At 48.5% G+C, this 18,086-nt stretch overlaps 5 protein-coding genes across 5 annotated transcripts; 3 read left to right on the forward strand and 2 right to left on the reverse strand.

Annotated features, from left to right (window-relative positions):
* The first annotated feature begins 680 nt into the window (after positions 1-680).
* Positions 681-4,480, forward strand: BO86DRAFT_388191 (rRNA-processing protein UTP22). Its single transcript, XM_025671793.1, has one exon. The coding sequence runs from the start codon at positions 894-896 to the stop codon at positions 4,263-4,265; it is 3,372 nt and encodes a 1,123-aa protein (XP_025528883.1). The 5' UTR covers positions 681-893; the 3' UTR covers positions 4,266-4,480.
* BO86DRAFT_57668 (putative nuclear envelope pore membrane protein) lies at positions 4,355-8,533 on the reverse strand. Its single transcript, XM_025677484.1, has 5 exons — positions 8,485-8,533; positions 7,942-8,415; positions 7,735-7,883; positions 4,700-7,681; positions 4,355-4,645 (listed from the first exon to the last, which is right to left on the reverse strand). The coding sequence occupies exons 2-5, from the start codon at positions 8,383-8,385 to the stop codon at positions 4,444-4,446; spliced, it is 3,777 nt and encodes a 1,258-aa protein (XP_025528884.1). The 5' UTR covers positions 8,386-8,415; positions 8,485-8,533; the 3' UTR covers positions 4,355-4,443.
* Positions 8,534-8,889: 356 nt separating this feature from the next.
* Positions 8,890-10,955, forward strand: BO86DRAFT_336225 (ubiquitin C-terminal hydrolase 37). Its single transcript, XM_025668906.1, has 6 exons — positions 8,890-9,472; positions 9,531-9,625; positions 9,684-9,783; positions 9,848-10,029; positions 10,088-10,263; positions 10,315-10,955. Exons 1-6 carry the CDS (start codon positions 9,341-9,343, stop codon positions 10,839-10,841), a joined length of 1,212 nt encoding a protein of 403 aa, XP_025528885.1. The 5' UTR covers positions 8,890-9,340; the 3' UTR covers positions 10,842-10,955.
* A 115-nt stretch (positions 10,956-11,070) lies between these two features.
* Positions 11,071-13,337, forward strand: BO86DRAFT_336228 (putative oxysterol binding protein (Orp8)). The gene is made up of 6 exons (XM_025668907.1): positions 11,071-11,540; positions 11,602-11,678; positions 11,759-11,798; positions 11,855-11,924; positions 11,993-12,052; positions 12,115-13,337. The coding sequence occupies exons 1-6, from the start codon at positions 11,461-11,463 to the stop codon at positions 13,063-13,065; spliced, it is 1,278 nt and encodes a 425-aa protein (XP_025528886.1). The 5' UTR covers positions 11,071-11,460; the 3' UTR covers positions 13,066-13,337.
* Positions 13,338-13,413: 76 nt separating this feature from the next.
* On the reverse strand, positions 13,414-17,683 carry BO86DRAFT_336230 (condensin subunit YCS4). The gene is made up of 6 exons (XM_025668908.1): positions 17,351-17,683; positions 16,751-17,262; positions 16,577-16,700; positions 16,385-16,526; positions 13,943-16,321; positions 13,414-13,868 (listed from the first exon to the last, which is right to left on the reverse strand). The coding sequence occupies exons 1-6, from the start codon at positions 17,584-17,586 to the stop codon at positions 13,695-13,697; spliced, it is 3,567 nt and encodes a 1,188-aa protein (XP_025528887.1). The 5' UTR covers positions 17,587-17,683; the 3' UTR covers positions 13,414-13,694.
* Positions 17,684-18,086: the final 403 nt, after the last annotated feature.

Here is an 18,086-nt window from a genome sequence, read left to right on the forward strand (position 1 = left end):
ATTATAAAGGGCTGTAAAATCGCCTTTAACCAGACTACTTTACTTAAAAAAAAAATTAATAAATTATAAGCTGGACTAGAGAAATAAAATATTAAAAAAAAATTATATTACTAGATAGTAGGCCTTAATAGCTTTACTGTTGGTAAGGCTATAAATATATTTATACAGGCTTATAAGACTAATTAAGTAAATAGTATTTAACTGATAGAAACAGCTGCGGGTAATAAACAGCCTTACTGCCGGGCACCACCTTACTATAGTAAATATAATATACTTAGCTATATAAAAACAAGATGCCTTATATATTAAAACACTATATAAATACAAAATTTTATATATATAGTGGATAATAATTGCTTTATCTTTTTATAGAAGTCTGTATTAACGCGCACAGCTGCCTGCTTGCTTATACTGCCCGCTCACTTACCGATTACATTATATATATAGGACATATGTATAAATCTGTGCACGCACAAGTCCCATGTACTAACTCATCTAGGAATAGTCTATCATAATATTGACAGTCTCAAAAAAATCGTTAGTCATGTACAGTCCATGTGTAAATTGTAGGCTTGATCCACCACAGCACATGAAGTCCAAGTATGCCCGTGGCGGAGGCTCAGAACTAGAAGGCGGTGAAATACCGCGGGTGGCTTATCCCGCTGACAAGACTAAATCTTTTTTTTTCTCCCCGTTGAGGATACAGAAGGCTTTTCACTATAAGCTCTTAAGCCATAGTGGTACAGCTAAGACTTACAGTCAGCATGGTACAGCTTCTGATATAGTTTGACTCGCACCTTCTCTTCAAGGACCCGCTCTCTACTCACATTAATCTTTCTTCATCAATTTTACTGAACAACAATCCAAGTTTCGGTGCTGGCCTGCAGCTCAATATGTCGTCCCATTCAATTAAACGCAGGCGGTTGAGCCATTCTAGTCACCATGCTGTGCCAGGTGCTCAAATTTCAGAGAAGAATGGCCCTACTATGAACCTACACCAAAAATCACCACACGAAAACATGGCTATGAAAGCAACTCAAAACAGTGAAATACCTGCTGTAAGCAGCAAGAGACAAGGGACGGACAATGTCACGGCGGAGTTTGCGCTCGCCAGTGGCGTCTATAAATCCAGCTTTTTCAAGCTGCAAATGGACGAGCTATTGTCTGAGTTGAGGCCAAATTATGATAAGCATGTCGCGAAACTTCAGGATACACTTCATCAATTGAAGAGCATCATTGAACAAATTCCAGAGAAACAACCCCAATCGGCATGGGAAGCAGAGAAAGAGCTGCGTAGCACACATGGAATCACGGTGCCCTTTCCTGAACCGCGGCCTGGCAGGGAAACGAAATATCCATTCGCATATGCCAAACCCACGAATGTCAATGTGGTGGGCAGTCTATCACTTCAAACCGGGGCCAAGAGCTTCAATCCATTAACGGTAGACTTGGCGGTGACCATGCCCAGCGCTATCTTCCAGGAAAAGGACTATATCAATCACCGATTTTTCCAAAAGCGGGCATACTATATCGCCACCATTGCCGCTGGAATCAAAGCGGCCGGTGGCCTGGGTTTGCATGTCAAGTTCGCATTTCAAGATGGAGACAGCCTCCGACCTTGCATAATTCTCGAGCCGATTACTTCAACCAGATCTGGAAACATGTCTTCTAAAATACGAATTCGTGTCATCACTGCCATCGAAGAGAGTTTATTCCCTGTTTCACGAACTATACCCACGAGGAACAACATACGTCAAGGTGCAGCTGATAGCTCCATCTCTGATGGCGCTACTCCGGTCTATAATGCGTCTCTTCGATCGGAGGCCACGGTAGCACTCTACCACAAGTATATTCACTCCAATGCCCGCAGATGCGAATCATTCAAAGATGCGTGTATTTTGGGTCGGGCGTGGCTTCAACAGCGCGGATTTGGGTCATCATATCAATCTGGCGGGCTCGGTGGCTTCGAGTGGACGGCTCTAATGTCACTACTGCTTGAGGGTGGCGGACCAAATGGCAAGCCAGTACTCCTGAAATCTTACAGCAGCTATCAACTATTCAAGGCAACACTGCAATTTCTTGCCGGAAGAGACTTGACAAATCCACTAGCATTGTTCACAGCCGACTTATCATTCCCTGGCGGCTCCCCTGTTCTGTACGATGGCAAGCGAGGATTGAATATCCTTTATAAAATGACTCTTTGGTCTTACGCTTTCCTCCGCCGGGAAGCAGACGTGACAGTGAAAATGCTAAACGAGTCTCGCGATGACAATTTCGACAAAGTATTTATCCTCAAAGCGAACGAACCACTGCTGAGATTTGATCGGCTCATTGAGCTACCAGCCTTAGCAAGCGCAAGCAGTCTCCAAGACCTTCAAAACCAAAACATGATTTACGAAGTGTTGGTCAGGGCACTCGGCGACAGAGCAGGGCTCGTTCACCTGCGTGGTTGCGCCACGGAGCCATGGCCAGTAGACACACGGCACAATTCCAGAACGGCGTCTGGGCACTTAACCGTGGGCTTGGTGCTAGATGCAGAGAATGCTACACGTGTGGTGGATCATGGCCCAGCTGCAGAACATAAAGATGAAGCTGTGTCTTTTCGGTCCTTCTGGGGAGAGAAGGCTGAGTTAAGGCGTTTCAGAGATGGCAGCATCAGGGAGAGCTTGGTCTGGTTGGACTTAGCAACGGCGCCCTCTATCATAAATCAGATATTGTCGTATATTTTGAAACGCCATTTCAATTACACCGATTTCGATATCAAAATTGTCGGTGATGAGTTCGACGAGACACTTCGCAACAACGGAGACGGTGTTGTCTCATACTCCAGCCCCCCTTTCCAGAAAATACACGACGCTTTCAATTCCTTGCAGCGGTCTGTCCAGGACATGGATGGAGTACCCTTGACGACCAGACATCTTGCACCTGCTGATCCGCTTCTTCGATATACTGCTCTTCGTCTGCAAAGTGCACCTAATGTGCTTTGTGGTCCCGTGGACATTGTGCTCCAATTTGAAAGCTCTGCTCGTTGGCCGGATGACCTTGTGGCCATACAGATGACAAAGCTAGCCTTTCTTGTGAAAATAGGCGATTATTTACAGTCATCTGGGGCTGCGCACTCATGTAAAATAGGGCTTGAAGATGTTTCAAGCAAAATTCTGAACAATGCGTTTCTTGACATCACTCATTCATCCAATGTCCTCTTCCGCCTCAGAATCCACCACGATAGAGAGCAGATGCTCCTGGAACGTCATTTGAAGGACAAAGGGAGCCATCCTTCCATGAGACAAGAGCTCGCTTACGCTCTGTCTGAATACAAGCGACAATTTGTCCAAGCCCCTCGGCTTACACAAGCAATTCGTACACTATGCACGCGTTTCCCGCTTCTGTCGCCCACGATTCGTCTTGTCAAGCATTGGTTCAGTCAACACCTTCTTACAGGGCAAATCCGAGAAGAAACTGTGGAACTACTGGTTGTTCGAGTCTTCACGCAGCCGTATCCATGGGACACTCCTTCCAGTATCATGACTGGATTTTTGAGAACTCTTCAGCTTCTTGCGCGGTGGGACTGGCAGCAAGAGGCTTTAATGGTCGATTTTGGAGCCTTAGACAAGAGTACAGTGGAGGCTATACAGACTCGATTTTCTGCGTGGCGAAAAATAGATCCGGCGATGAACACGCTCAGCCTGTTTGTGGCTTCCGATCTTGATCCCGATGGGGTGACATGGACTCAATACGAAAAGCCTTCTAAGGTAGTGGCGGCTCGCATGTGCACCTTGGCCAAGGCTTCTATGGCAATGCTACGAGATCATGGGTATGGATTCGATACAGCAGAGCTGTTCCGCACATCCCTAGCGCCTTACGACTTCATCATCAAGCTTCGTTCCAAGCTGCTGCATGAAATCACTACATCGGCGACCACATTCAAACTTGCTGATAGACGGGAGAAGCTCCAGGCTAGTGGGCATGCAGTCGTCCAATCCTTTGTTCATGACTTGCGAGCGTGTTACAGCCCAAATATTCTTTTCTTTCACAGCGATGGGAACCCCGGGGTTGTTGCAGGCTTATGGAACCCTCAAGCTCTCCGAGCTAAAGGCTGGACGTTGAAAATGGCCTACTCCACTTCTCTCACCAAGTTGGAAGATGCAGAAGACAACGAACAAGTGGTTATAAATCGCCCGGCTATCTTGAATGAAATCTCGAGGTTGGGCAGCCTCATGATAGATAGCATTGAATTACAAGGCACAGACAAGAACTTGGCGTAGTCATGTTCGATCCTGCCATGCCTTTTGTGTTACTTATACGAGTTATATCTCAGTACCTAGACTCAAGTGATCCAGAGAGTTAACACTATGCTAATGACAGCACTGAAGGTAATGTTTTGATTCATTGTATTATTTTGATCTATGGACTACGTGCCACTCCGTCCGTCTATCCATCAACTCATGCACCGGCTGTCACCTTTTCCGGTTTTCCAACTGGTATTTGGGATGAAAAAGAACAATACTTGTCTTTAATCGCCACCACCTCATACGTGCCCTCGTCTGATGTTTTGATTATTTTCGTATGCTCGTGGGAGATATCATGTTTCACATCAAGTATCTCGGATTTTTTTCCTTTCCGAGCATTTGAGCTTCGTACATATCTAAGTGGCTATTAGTTGAATGCATCACGTTGGTTGAGTAAGGGAGAGACATACGTGAACTCGAACGGTGGCGTGCCCCAGAACTCGAATTGGAGTTCAGCTTCTCCTCCTTCGTGTATGTCAACAACAGACACTTGCCCTTTGCTGATCCTCACACTTGGCATTTCGTGAATTGTTTTGGTGATACTCTTGTGGGCTTTACACTTTCCACTGGCACCATCACTTACAGCGGTGACACTGAAAATGCCTGGTTTCTCTGCGATGCGACGGAAATTTGTGGTCTTCGAGGTGGCTTTTCTCGAAGCGCCATCGAATGTATAGAAAATATCGAACGGGGCATGGCCAGATAATGAGAAGGAGAGTCGTTCGCCCACGCAGTAGTCTGATTTTGATTCCAGTGGGATTATGGTTGGAACATCTGACACTGAAATTCTGACTGAAGAGGCATCGTACTCGGTAGTTTGCTGGCAGCCACGTGCATCGGTTACTTTGCGAATGCTGACAACATGTTGGCCAAGGTCCAGGTGACGTCGTGGCAATGGGAGGTGGTGCCTGTTCGCATTGATGTTGGAAATCGATACTATCTCCGGTTTCGCTTTCGTGTGATGCTTGATAGAGATCTCAAGGGAGAAAGGTGCGACACCCTCGAGAGTGATAGGGATCAATTCCTCGCCGCTGACATCTTCCTTGCAAAACCCGTAGATGCGGCCTGGCGAATCAAACCGGGCGGAAGGGAGAGGGTTCACCTTTTGGGTTACTACCACGGGTTTGACTCCGGGATCCTGATCGTAGAGGTTGTCGCCGACCTCCGTGAATTTGTAAGTATACAAACCGGCTTCTAAGGTATCCATTTCCACAGAAGCGGCATGAAGGGCAGTTCGTATGTTTTGGACGCGAACAGAAGATGAACCGCGTGCAGGCTTTCGTTGTTGCTCGTATTGGATGCTATACGGGGCATGCCCAGAGAGTCGAATTTCGAGGCTGTCGTCGTCTCCCTGGCAAACTTCTCGTTTCGTGATTAGACCGTCTGACCCGACAGGGGAGCCATCCACGCGTGTGATTCGGGGACGGGGTATCCAAGAAACCTCGAATGTGCTGCCTCCCTGATCGACAAACCCAGGACACGAGCTGTCGGCCACACCAAGAAGTTCGTACTTTCCATCCTGTGTCACGGGCAGGAAGCTATTCTGGTGCCAAAAAGTCTTTTCAAGAATAGCAGAGCTGGCGTTCAAGTTTCTGTACTTCACGTTCCAGGGACGTTCTCCGCTTAAGCGAATCGGAATATCGACGCTGGAGCGCTGCAAGGCCGAGTATTTTCTGCTTCTCTCTATCTCGCCAAACGACACATGAGGAGGTTTGGAACGTGCGTCAATCCTGATGCTGTCCTTGAGCGTTCGCTTGCAATTCGAGCGATCTTTGACACTGGTGAGCAGAACCAAATACTCTCCACCGCTGACGAGCCTTTCCGTCACAATAGTAGATATTCCATTGTCAGATTCCAAGGAGTACTTTGTCTTCTTGCCATTGTGGACCACTTCATACTGCAGTGTCCAGGGGGCCTCGCCTAAGAAAGCAACATCAAGAGATACTGGTTCGCCGAAACAAGCTTTACGCACAGCCTTAGACCCCAAGAAGTGTGCAGAGGCTGGTGGTTTCACATCTTGCTCGAGTACAGGGACCTTATCCTGAAGAGATTGGGAGCCATAGACTGTGTCTGCAATGTCTAGAAAGCGGTAACGATACAGACCGGCTTCTGAGGGTGTGAAGTCAAGTTGAGCGCGAAGACCATCAATAGTATGTGCTCTGGTTTCAACGCCTTTCGCATGCTCGATGACGTACCGAAGCCGGAACGGCGGAGATCCAGTCAAATCCAAGTCAACGAGTAGACCGATAGGGTTATTTGCGCAGTTGTCGAAAACTCTTTCATACTTGACGGTCACGTCAGGCTCCGGTGGGTTGCGTAGGTAACAAGATGAAGGCTCTAGCACTTCTCCGGTACAATATTGACTGGAAAGAGAATTCAGCCTGTACCAGCCTGGGTCCTTGATCTGAGGCTTGTGATCAAGATTCCTCAGAGATGTCTGGCGTATTTTGCTTGGAGACTCTCCAAGACTCGATTCAGTCTCACCATTGAATGTGTAGACCAGAGAGAAGGGCCCGTCGTTCTCGTATCCTTGTCCTGACTGGTGATACTTGAGGGGTAGGTCCACGCTTGCCCCATGTGCGACTTCAAGGAAACTCTGATCATTGCAGCCGGACAAGGAAAGTCGAGGCCTTTCATGAACAGAGAATTCATGCCATTGTGAAGGGTATTTTGTAGATAGTCTGTCAGCGATATCCAAGAGCATTGAATAATTCGCGACGTTGCCAGAACCGTCATGGACTTCCTCGATCGTATATGTCCATTCGCCGCCAACATTAAGAGACTCGTTCAACGGAACCTCAATGGTTTGGCTGCGGGCCCAAGTCACGTCGAAGTCCTTCGCGTTGAAGAGAGTGCCGGTTGTCCGCTGGCCTAATAATGGCGAACGCAGATGATCAGGCTGAATGTTCTGGAAAGAAAAGCCCCGGTCAAGCCTGTTGACCTGCCTGCTGTACTTGATTTTAAGGGGAGGAGTGCCCTCGACCACCAAAAGCAGGTTCGAAAGCTCTCCTCGGCATTTATGAATCGGGGAATTCTTGATCGTTGCCCGAGGGCACGAGGCAACGAGAGCGTCAGATGATCTCATATGAACGTCGAGATTTGACTCATCTACTACTCTTTGCAGCCGATATAATCCGGGTCGCTTGACGGAGAACATGAGATCACGATGGAGCTTGGACGCTGTTTTCGGGACAGACTTTTCTGCTTGACGCTTCATATGTTTCAGCTGCTTTGCTGATATTGAGATGGTTTCATTGCTACCGGTGTCATAATCCAGGCGTAACAGCTCTATCAAGATTGGATCGGTCTGATTAATACGTATAGGTAGATCGATAGCAGTTTTGTGAGTATCGATACAGAGAGGTATGTGATCAGGATTTAGGATTGCAGAGCTGGCATAGCGCGGTTAGTCGAGCTCGAAGTCATCTCAGATCCAGAAACTCACCCCTCCGGTAGTATATGGACGATTTGCTTGCCCAATATAAGAGACGCGTTGTGGATAATGTCGCCCGGTTTGACACTCCGTTCTGATATAGACAATTCCCGATCATAAGCTAGTTTGATTGCCCCGGAAACCCAAGCACCCACAGGAATCTACAAGGATGTCAGTGGAGGCTCTGTTGATGTGCGCGGCGTGAGGTCAAAAGCATACAGGGATTTGGAACATGAGAAAAATGTTTCCAGCAACATGAATCAAGAAGATGGCTAGTGTTGTAGGGAAAGCCCATTCTAACCAGGGAATTCGCAGCGCCTGCAAGCCAAAAAGGAAGACGCTATCGACGGCCGCCCATTTGAGAAACAGCCAGGTCGAATCGAGATCGTCAGATGCAGTCCAGGACTCGTACACGCGCCAAGTATTGAGGGCCAGGTAGAAAGCCGCAACGTAAAGTCGCTGCGATGGAGCGTCGATAACGTTAGCTGGTATTAGGGGCGGGTTTGCAGCAGATGGGCTCGTAGCGACTTTCGCAGACGACTTCTGGACTACCCCATTGTGCAGCCCAGGCCGAGACGGAGTATTGTTACTGTAGTTGCTAGATCTCGGAGCGGTTTGTGGTGTCTGCGGAAAAGCAGACCGGAGCCGGGGAGTGCCGTTCATGGCATGCTGCAATCATAGAGCATGCGGGACCTGCACCCAGAAGGACTTTGGAGTTAGCTTCAGCATTACTGGCCGGTAGATTTCCGAGTATAAAGGTACCTCCGTGTGTGTGTATGTGGAAAATGCCTCGTCCTGTGAAGCCCGCACCCGCCCTGATGCAAGCCAAGGTAGAAAAGTTGAGGTAAGGTCGGATGAAGAAATGGGTGAAGACGATGGTGAACGTGATGTCACGCAGGATAAAGAGAGATGTTCGTAATATGAACCTCACCCGAAACAGAGAATGAGGAAACTGAGCAAAGGGACTGAGTTGCAGCGCAAGATCTTGAGACAAGCCGAGAGGTGAGCTTGAGTGAATGGAATGCTTTGGCGCTTGTTGCAGGGCTTGAAGCAACAATGGGTTGGCGGTCAACAGCACAGTACGTAATTTGCTCCACGCCAGCGGATATGTATTGTTACGGTACTAGTCCACTTCCTACCACGATCTGCCTGGACATGAAGTCGTCACTGCCAGGTGGTGCCCCCTCGCTGCCCTCGCTGCAACATTAATAGCACCAACGGATAACAAGTACTGCCCATTACACCTTTACCAAGAGATACTCGGCTGTAAGGCCGCATGCTTCTGCATGATTGAGAATACAGTCATCTCCTTCTATCTTGGCTATCTGGAGAGGAGCCTGATTGGCACGATCATCGTAAGTTGGCGGTAATGTATGTATGTACAGTACTGTGCAGCATCCATATCAAGGGTTTGTTCAGCGGCTCATGATTCCTACCTTCTGCGAAGGACAGCAGCAACCATTACCGCGCCTGGGCTGTTAATTCAATGTATCTCATTTAAGCCAGACAATTTCTCCATGTATCTCAAGCAGCAACCTAGGGAACTGTTCTCACCGCTTAGCATGGTTGAGCGATCGACATTTTTCTTCAGTACAATACGACCTTTGAAGCAACAACCATGGCCCATTGCGGCAGGAGAACGCAATCTTCAGGCAAAGAGTGCAGTGACCCTAGTCATGAGCTCTGCGTGCTTACCTCCCGGATCGAGAAAGACGACTGGAATGGTTTCTGCGAACTAGAGTCCGAACCTGTAAGTTCTGGGACCCAATTCTCCAGGGGCTATGCCGCATGCCGAATAACCTTTTTAGGCGCTCTTCAATGTTATGCTTCGCGAGTTCGGCGTAAAGGGGGTGAAGGTTCAGGAGGTAGTATCCTTGGATGAGGATATGATGGCGATGCTAAAGTGAGAGACTTGTGATCCACGCATTGCATGATCTACGGGCGGTTAACTAGTTTGACAGCAAGCCGGTCTACGGATTGATATTCTTGTCCCGCTGGCGGGAGGACGACCCCGACAAACAAGAAGCAAGTTGTCCAGAAGGGCTCTGGTTCGCAAATCAGGTCTGCCTGTTCCAACTTGCTTGATGCCAGTAGCCAGATTTATGAGCACTAACCATAGACATAGACGGCGAGTAACGCCTGTGCCACTGTTGCTCTTCTGAATATCATCAACAATGTTGGAGATATTGACCTCGGGGAGAATCTGCAACACTTCAAAGAGTTCACTATGCCCTTCACGCCGGCGCTCCGAGGTGATGCAGTCAGTAACTATGGATTCATCAAACGGGTACACAATTCGTTTGCGAGGTAGCCATGTTTTGTAGCCTGCCTTCTCTACAGTGGTCTTTCTAACGTTTGGACAAAGACGAATGGATATACTCAATGCTGATCACCAGCTCAAGTCCGAGACAACATCAAAGCAATCTCGCACCCAATGCGAGCAGGAGGACGACGACATGGCTTTCCATTTCATCGCCTATGTCGCTGCGTTAGGGAAAGTCTGGAAATTCGACGGGTTGGAACGTCAACCGCAAGTGCTTGGTATGGTGCCCGTGGCCCATGGCAGCCCATTCTAACGGTGTCCACGCATAGGACCTTGTCAACCCGACGATGACTGGTTGACCCTAGCCAAGCCCAGCATTCTCACACGAATGAAAGAATACGAAGAAGGCCAAATCGAGTTTTCAATGTTGAGTCTTGGTCAGGATCCGCTCCCTGGACTGCTTGACAAATTAGCAATGAACGTGAAGTCCCTCGAATTGATTGACCAACGTTTGACATCAGCTGCTGATGCGTTGCCATTCGATGCTGTTAAACTCGGGAGTATCCTCTTGGGAGCCGATGAGTCCTATACACTCTCCAGAGACATGATCGATCGAGCAATCATTCCTGCACCGCAGGAGCAGGAGTACCGGACTTGTGCAGTGGCGGACCTCGAATCCCTATGGCACAAGCTCACTGACATCCAGCGCACGCTACAAGCGTCCGTTCGGGAAGAACAACAGTCTAGGCAGGCTGATGATGACTACGCGGAAGGTCGGCGCTTTGACTATAGTCCTGCCATCCGCACATGGCTCCAACTCCTAGCCCGCAAGCAAGTCATTGAGAAGCTGTTGTGAACCCGGGAATCAAGTCTTGAAGTTGATCATTTCAAATTTCAATTCCAGTGCGTACATTATTGTAGACCAAGCAAGGCTATCATTTTTGATTATATAAGAATAATAGGTTCTTATCGAATTCTTAACAGTGACGTATGGACTGACCGCCGGAGGTTGCCCCCCTCCCCCCCCCGCGCCCTCCCTTATTAGTATAAGAACGTCACCGCCTGGAGTCCAGTGCGCGCCCGCCCTCGGCGATTGTCCTGAGAAATCCCGGTACAAAGGGGTTTATTATCATTAGACCGTGCTGGCATCGACTCTCTCTTTTTGTCTCCTCCTGGCTGGTCCTTTTGTGCTTGTCCCGCTCACAAGAAGCTCTTGCCCCTGGCTCTGCTGTCTTCCTTTTTTTACAAATATTACTCGAGTTCTCGAGACTTGATCGCAGCACTTTTGGGGGGTCAGTGGACGAAGGGACAAACCAGCTTCCATTACCTCTTTCGCACTTGCTTTATACACGCCTATTTTCTTTCTCTCTGTCTTAGCCTCACCTATCGAATCACGCATATACTATAGCCTTCTCAAAATACCTCATATTTCGCAGTTCAGCCCAACCTGAGGTCCCTGCAACCTCCCCTTCAACATGTCCGCCACATCCTCTACATTTGAAAAGACACCAGATGATTCATCCAAGCTTAAGACGTTCTTGTCCATACTTCGAAAGTATTCAAGCCACATCCACCCCCTAAATCTGATGGTACTGACTAGTGACCTCGTCCTCTAGGTTTGTCGGAGTGGCTGACATCGCCTCCGTCCGCTTCTCCTTGCCTGCACATCTTCTGGAGCCGACGCCCAACTTGGGTAAGTCGTTATTCTAGCCAGACGGCTAAAACCCCCCTTCGCGGCTGAAATTCTCGTTAACTTCTTGCGAATGACTGCAGAGTACTGGAATTACTTGGATAGACCGGAGGCTTTTGCAAGGTCAGCGGATTGGGTTACCCATCACTGGGGCTTGTTTTCTGACAGAATATGAACAGCATCGGGCAGTCGGACGATCCTCTGGGACGGATGCTTGAGGTTTTGAGGTTTTGGTTTACCAAGGACTTGGTATGTGTGTGCCATTCTCAGTTGCTGCTCAGCTTGGTGTCAAACCGTGTCACTAAATTTGATTACAGAAATACATCAAGGGTAAGCCCTGCAAACCCTATAATTCCACACTCGGAGAATTCTTCAGGGTGAGCCCGAACCGACGCAATTTGAGCCCTTCGCTTTTATGCTAACCTAGAATCCTTCTCAGTGTACTTGGGACGTGCAAAGTACACTTCCAGAAGTATCGCCGGCTTCCACTTCCAGTATCCTAGATGCGACTCCCAGCTCGAAGGAAAGCGATGGCAAACCCGTCAAGGTATGCTACTTGACGGAACAAACATCTCATCATCCTCCAGTATCAGCATTCTACATCGACTGTCCAGTGCGAGGAGTGACAGCTCGTGGCTTTGATCAAATTAGTGCCAAGTTTACAGGGACCAGCATACGAGTCACTCCGGGCCAGCACAACTTGGGAATATTCATCAATCTTCAGAGCAGGAACAACGAGGAGTATCAGTTGACTCATCCCGCTGCACATCTAGGTGGATTGTTAAGAGGTGCTCTGGCCGTTACAGTCTCGGATACGTGTTATATCACTTGCGCTCACACGCGCATTAAGGTCATTCTACAGTATTTGGAAGAGGGTTGGATTGGCCGTGCTCAGAACAGAGTTGAGGGTGTCATCTTTCGCTATGACCCTGACAGCGATACTATTACAAGGATCAAAGACGTACCTCATGGGGATATCCTCGCCAAGATCAGCGGCTCGTGGCACGGGCAACTATTCTACACTTTGAATGGCTCGAACGAGGCGAGCTTATTGATTGACATCGCTCCTCTCTTTCCGGTTACAAAGACCTTACCGCCCGACGAGGAGCAGCTCTCCAACGAATCTCGAAAGTTTTGGTCGGCGGTCACTGAGGCTATCTTGGACAAAAAATATAACCAGGCAACCAAACTCAAGCAGGATATAGAGGAACGCCAGCGACAAAGGGCCGCTGAACGTCAGAAGATGAACGACACATGGCAACCGCGGTTCTTCACTGGCGCCGTAACGCCTCTCGGTAAACCAGAATTAACCGATGAAGGAATGAGGGTACTCGAAGGACTACATAATCATGACTACAAGTTAAAAGAGGGTGAAACAAAAGGCGCATGATTGCGAGAACACCATGGACTGTTTAATGACAACAATTTGGACAGCTGGATATTGTGGATGCATTCGCCACACCGCTTTAACATCGAAGCTTTATTCTTCGTCGTATGTGTGCCTGCACGTTCTTTGGGAAATAAAGACAAAGCATACGTAGAGGCTGTCCATCGACCGAGTTGGTCACTGGAGGAATGCTGAGTTCGGCCCGTGTCATATATATAGTATAAGATTACTGCAGGTAGATAGACATTTCTAATATCACCATGTGGCGCAGCGAGTGAAAGATACTAGGGCTGAACTACAACCGGCTCCTGTGGAGCTCCTTTCGCTGAGCGAGAATCAATCATTAGAACTCGATCTATTTTCACTGATAATTGGAAGCGTTGAACCGTAGTAGATATGTTGCTGAGAATTCTGACCCGAGAAGACACTAAACTTAACCCGTTCTGAAACCGAAAACTAGGGAAACGCCTCTCAAAAAGGTACCTGGTTTCAATATCGAGTGTACCTGTCCATTTAGAACTCCATCGGAACCGGACCGATTACATTTGAGAACAATCCAAGACTGAGGAAGGGAGGAAAGACTAATGAGGCGGCATCGGAGCGGCGTCGCTGCGAAAGATAGCCCAGACATCTCAGGCATTTGCAATAATAACTTTATTGAAGCCTGCCGTCACTGTCCGGGTAATGTCCTCATTCTTGTGTGGAAGCAGAGACAGGGCATAAGCAACGTCGTTCCATTGGCGTTCAGTCTCGCACCTTGGCAATCGAGCAGCTAGTTTCTCGGCAAGCTGTCGTGCATGTTTCTCCTGATTCACGAGGCATTATTAGCATTTTCCCACAGCGATGCGATAAAGAAGAGACATGAGGCTTGGAGATGTACCTTTTCGATGAAACCAACCAGGAATTTAACGATGCGTTTCAACGAAGTCTCCTCGAGGTTGCGTTCCGCGCTCAGCAGGCTGAACATGTCCACAAAGTGATTATAAACAGCGTTGTCCTTGGTGGCCAGTTCCGTGAAGAACATACGTGCCAAGTCAGCAATTCTCTTATCCTCATCCTCGAGGCACTTGGCCATCTCACCCAACTGGCCCTTGACTTTGACCTGGCCCGCCAAGATCAGGAACGTGAGGGTCATGAGGCACGTGCGCTTTACGGAGACATCGTCATCATTCAATCGACGGTAGAGAAAGTCAGTGTTCTCATCAATCAAATGGTTGAAACAGACTGCCATGTCTCCAAGAGCGATAACGACATTGCTGCGAACTATGGGGTCATCTGAACGCTCCATGATGGTGATTAAAAGTGGAAGATTTTTCTCACAGTACTCCGCCGAAACACACATGAGCTTAGCCATGCAAAGAGTTGCCGCTGCTTGAAGGTCTCGGTCAGAATATATGTTGCTGTTGGCGCAGATCTCCGTAACCAAGGGGCCAAAATTGGAAAGCAGCGACTTGTCCCCGTAGAGCAACTCCCGCTCACGAATATGGGCCATGGCGTCTGTGAAGTCGTCCTCGGTTGTCCCGCCAATAAGATCTAATTCATCCTCCTCCTCTTTGGACTCTTTGTGTACTGATGGTTGCGTAGGTTTGTTCTTTTCCTGTTCTGCCTTGCGGCGCTTGAAGTCAAGCTCACACAATTCCAGGTGAACAATTTGCTTGATCGCGATATGGCCGACAACAAAGAGCAACTGTGATAAATTGGCGGGGGATGTCTTTTGCCCTGCTGCCTGACTCTCGGTGGGAGTGATGCCAGGCTGTTGTTCCTGTCCTTCACCAGGTGCTTGAGAAGGAGACCTTTGAGCATGAGTCTGGAAGACAAATCTAGTCTTCCGTTTGAGAATGTCAGAGCATAGCACATCTGGATGCTTCGATAATGTATAGATGGCGCTAATAGCTTGCTCCGCCACTCCGTACCACTCTTTGCTCATTGATACAATCTCTATGATAGCCGCGAGGTTGGAAAAGACTGGATGGTCATTTGCCAACTTGGGTATGCCAATGTCTTTTGACTTTGCCTGACGGCCTGGAACCATCCGACGTAGAGCAGTGCATGTATATTTAGCAAGCACAAGGTCGGACCTTCCGAAATTTCCAAGACCAATCCGTAGCATCGTCTCGAGCTCCTTAATGACAACCTCGGGGTCCGCCAACGCCAACATGCCCAGAACAATGATGGCTCCTCGACGTTGTGTCTTCGAGATTTCCTTCTTTTGCACGCCGTAAACCTGCCACAGCTTCGAAATAACGAGTTCAGGTATGTGGCCGGCCTTCATCATGGTGCTCAATAACTGTTCCAGGCAAGTGAGCTCAGCAGGTGTTGCGCCAAAGGTCAAGCTGATCATGTTCCGTGCAATGTAATTTGCAGCATCATTTGGACTGAACGAGTCCGGTGCTTCGAAGAAGAGCCCCTTGTAGCAGTCGATCAGATGGGTTTGGACTCCCTTGCCTTCATCACTATTACCTTTTGTCCAGATAAGTCGCAGCATTCGGCGAATCCCACTACGGGAAGTCTCAACCTTGTAGGCATCAAGTACGACGAAAAAATCCATGGCTTCAATGGCCTCGCTTTTATTCCTTGACGATAAGAGCTGAGCAACTGTAGCAGAGGCCATGTGAAGGACTTCAATGAAACGGATGGCCTCGTTGTAATATTTTCTTGTTAGCTGGAGTCGTGTGAGCAGTTCTGACGTTGCCGCCTGTTCCGCGGCATGTTTGATTGCTGCTGCTTTCTCTTCCTCAGTCAGACGTGTTGTTTTAGCTGAAGACTCCTCTGGAAATTGAGTTGCATCATCCAATAATATACTATCAACATGGGATGCATCACCGCCTTCAAAGCCCTGTGTTTCAGGGGGTCTCAGCGCGTTCAGCTCAGCATCTACTCCATCGAGCCGTGCTGCCCACTCTTTGAGTGAAAGCTGCCCACCATGCATAACACCGAATGGATGGGTTGAGACCAACTTGGCGAGCAATTTAATAGCATTCCGTCGTACATTGCTGCTTTTGTCTTCCAGACTTCTCGCCGCCAGCTCCGCAACGGCAAGCCGTCTTTTCGGAAATTTCTGCTCCAAGTCGCAAATTCTCATACATACCTGAATTGCCCGGCACCTGCAGTAAGGATTAATGTCAAGAAAGCGTTCCTCTAGAACGTCGAAGAAAGCGTTTATTTGGGTTTTGTAATTATCGCCTCGTTCTTCTTGACGACTGAGGTCGGATATCAAGTTTCCGCAGACTTCAATCACTGCGCATCTCAGGGTGTAGGACTACATAGAAAAATGAAAGTGTTAGAGTATTAGCGTCCTCGCCGGATTCCTGAGAGGCCGAACCTCGCTGTCTAGCTGTTTAGCTAAGAGAGTCATCTGCTTGATGATCAACCGAGGTGCCAGCTCTGAGAGTCTGATGATGAAAGAGGACACAGATTTCGGTCCGCGAGTATCATTGGAATTGAACTCTTTATTCCCAAGCTCCCTAGCTTCTGTCAGTAAATGCGCAAGATGGGCAAGACAGTGAAAATATACTTCAATATCTCATCCGAGAGTTGGGGGTAGTCATATTGTTCGGCGAGGATGTGCAAGAACTCTGCCATCGGCTCGGACAAGTGCTCAAAATATGTCAGGCTTTGTACAATAGATGTCTGGGCCCCTAGACGTTCGTGTTAGCGGTAGCTATGGGCTTCAGGTCGAAAAGCCCACCAAATGCATGCCCATGGTGTTTCACCGCGATGCAGAGGACCTTGAAGGCATGCATCCGAATGCTCATGCTCTTAACGCGGTGCTCGCTCTCCAGGATCAGATAGATCGAGCGGGTGAACAGGTTGATGAACGTATCACGGTCTGAAGTTGTCAAGAAAATCCTGCCCAGTTTCAGTTTCATCACTTTGCACATGGTTTCCATTGCGACTTGAATCTGTGCTGTCCAGTCCCAATTTCCATCCTTGGAATTAGCCTTAGATTTGGTAGATTTGCCTGCGCCTCTCCTGGCAGGAGCTGCCTCCGTTGGCTTTTCAGCAGCTTTGAGCTCAACAGCCGAAAGGGCCCATTGCAGTAGAAACCCGTACATCTCCAATAAGGTTTTATGCTGCTGCATGGCGTCCTGCTCGTCAGATTCGAGATCGCCATGGATAATATCTGCTTCTACCGAGAGGCCGGAAACGACAAGATCGAGGAGTTTGCTCAAAGTTCGGGTGTGGGAAAGGACGGAGTATCTGTGGGAATAGAAAAGTTCAGAGCCAGACCCTCGGGCAACAACAACTTTGAAATGGGGAGAGAAGGTCCTGGTCGTTCAGGACGTACTTCAAGAGGAATTGCAATGAATCATAGAAAGATCCCCTGGCGAGGCCCTCCGGATGTTCAGCAACGGCATCCACGATCGGATTAAGAACATTATCGATAACGACGGGTGACAATTGATCTGGGTCGGTTTCGCAGTCGAGCAAGTCGGGATCGGCATCGAGCGTAGGCACGGAGGCGGGGTCGCTCAAATAGAATTTAAGCGACTCATTAATGTCGAACGGAATGCGATCTTCCATGTTGAGTGACGAGCGAGGGAGGTCCTCGCAGGACACGCGACTTATGTGGACGAGAGAGGGCAAGGTGAAGGAGGGATCTTTATTGCGAGGGTTGGTGATACTTCAAGTGGGGAAACGGAAGGACGGGAGGGGGAGAAGAGGAAAAGGAAGCCCGAGAAATCAGGCGGCGACAGGCGGGCGTGAGCCCGTAGTTTGTTTGTATTTTTCCCATTTGGGTGTTGATAAGGGCACATTGCGTCCGCGCTTTCGGGATACACTAGATAGTTACTCAGTACAACTATATTATCAGATTGAATGGGGTTTCTAACGCGATAATTTACCAGTGACACGTACCATATTTGCCTCCTTTGGCAGGCGGTATGTATGTATAACTGGAAATTCGGGCAAACTCCAGCCTCCCGTTACAAGTACATACCTGCATATAAACAAACAACGGACTAGTTATACCGGAACGGGTGATTCTGTACCGCTGCCCTGGTACCGCTGCCCTGAGACGGTGA

Source organism: Aspergillus japonicus, assembly GCF_003184785.1.
Source record: "Aspergillus japonicus CBS 114.51 unplaced genomic scaffold BO86scaffold_16, whole genome shotgun sequence".
Lineage (NCBI taxonomy): Eukaryota > Fungi > Ascomycota > Eurotiomycetes > Eurotiales > Aspergillaceae > Aspergillus > Aspergillus japonicus.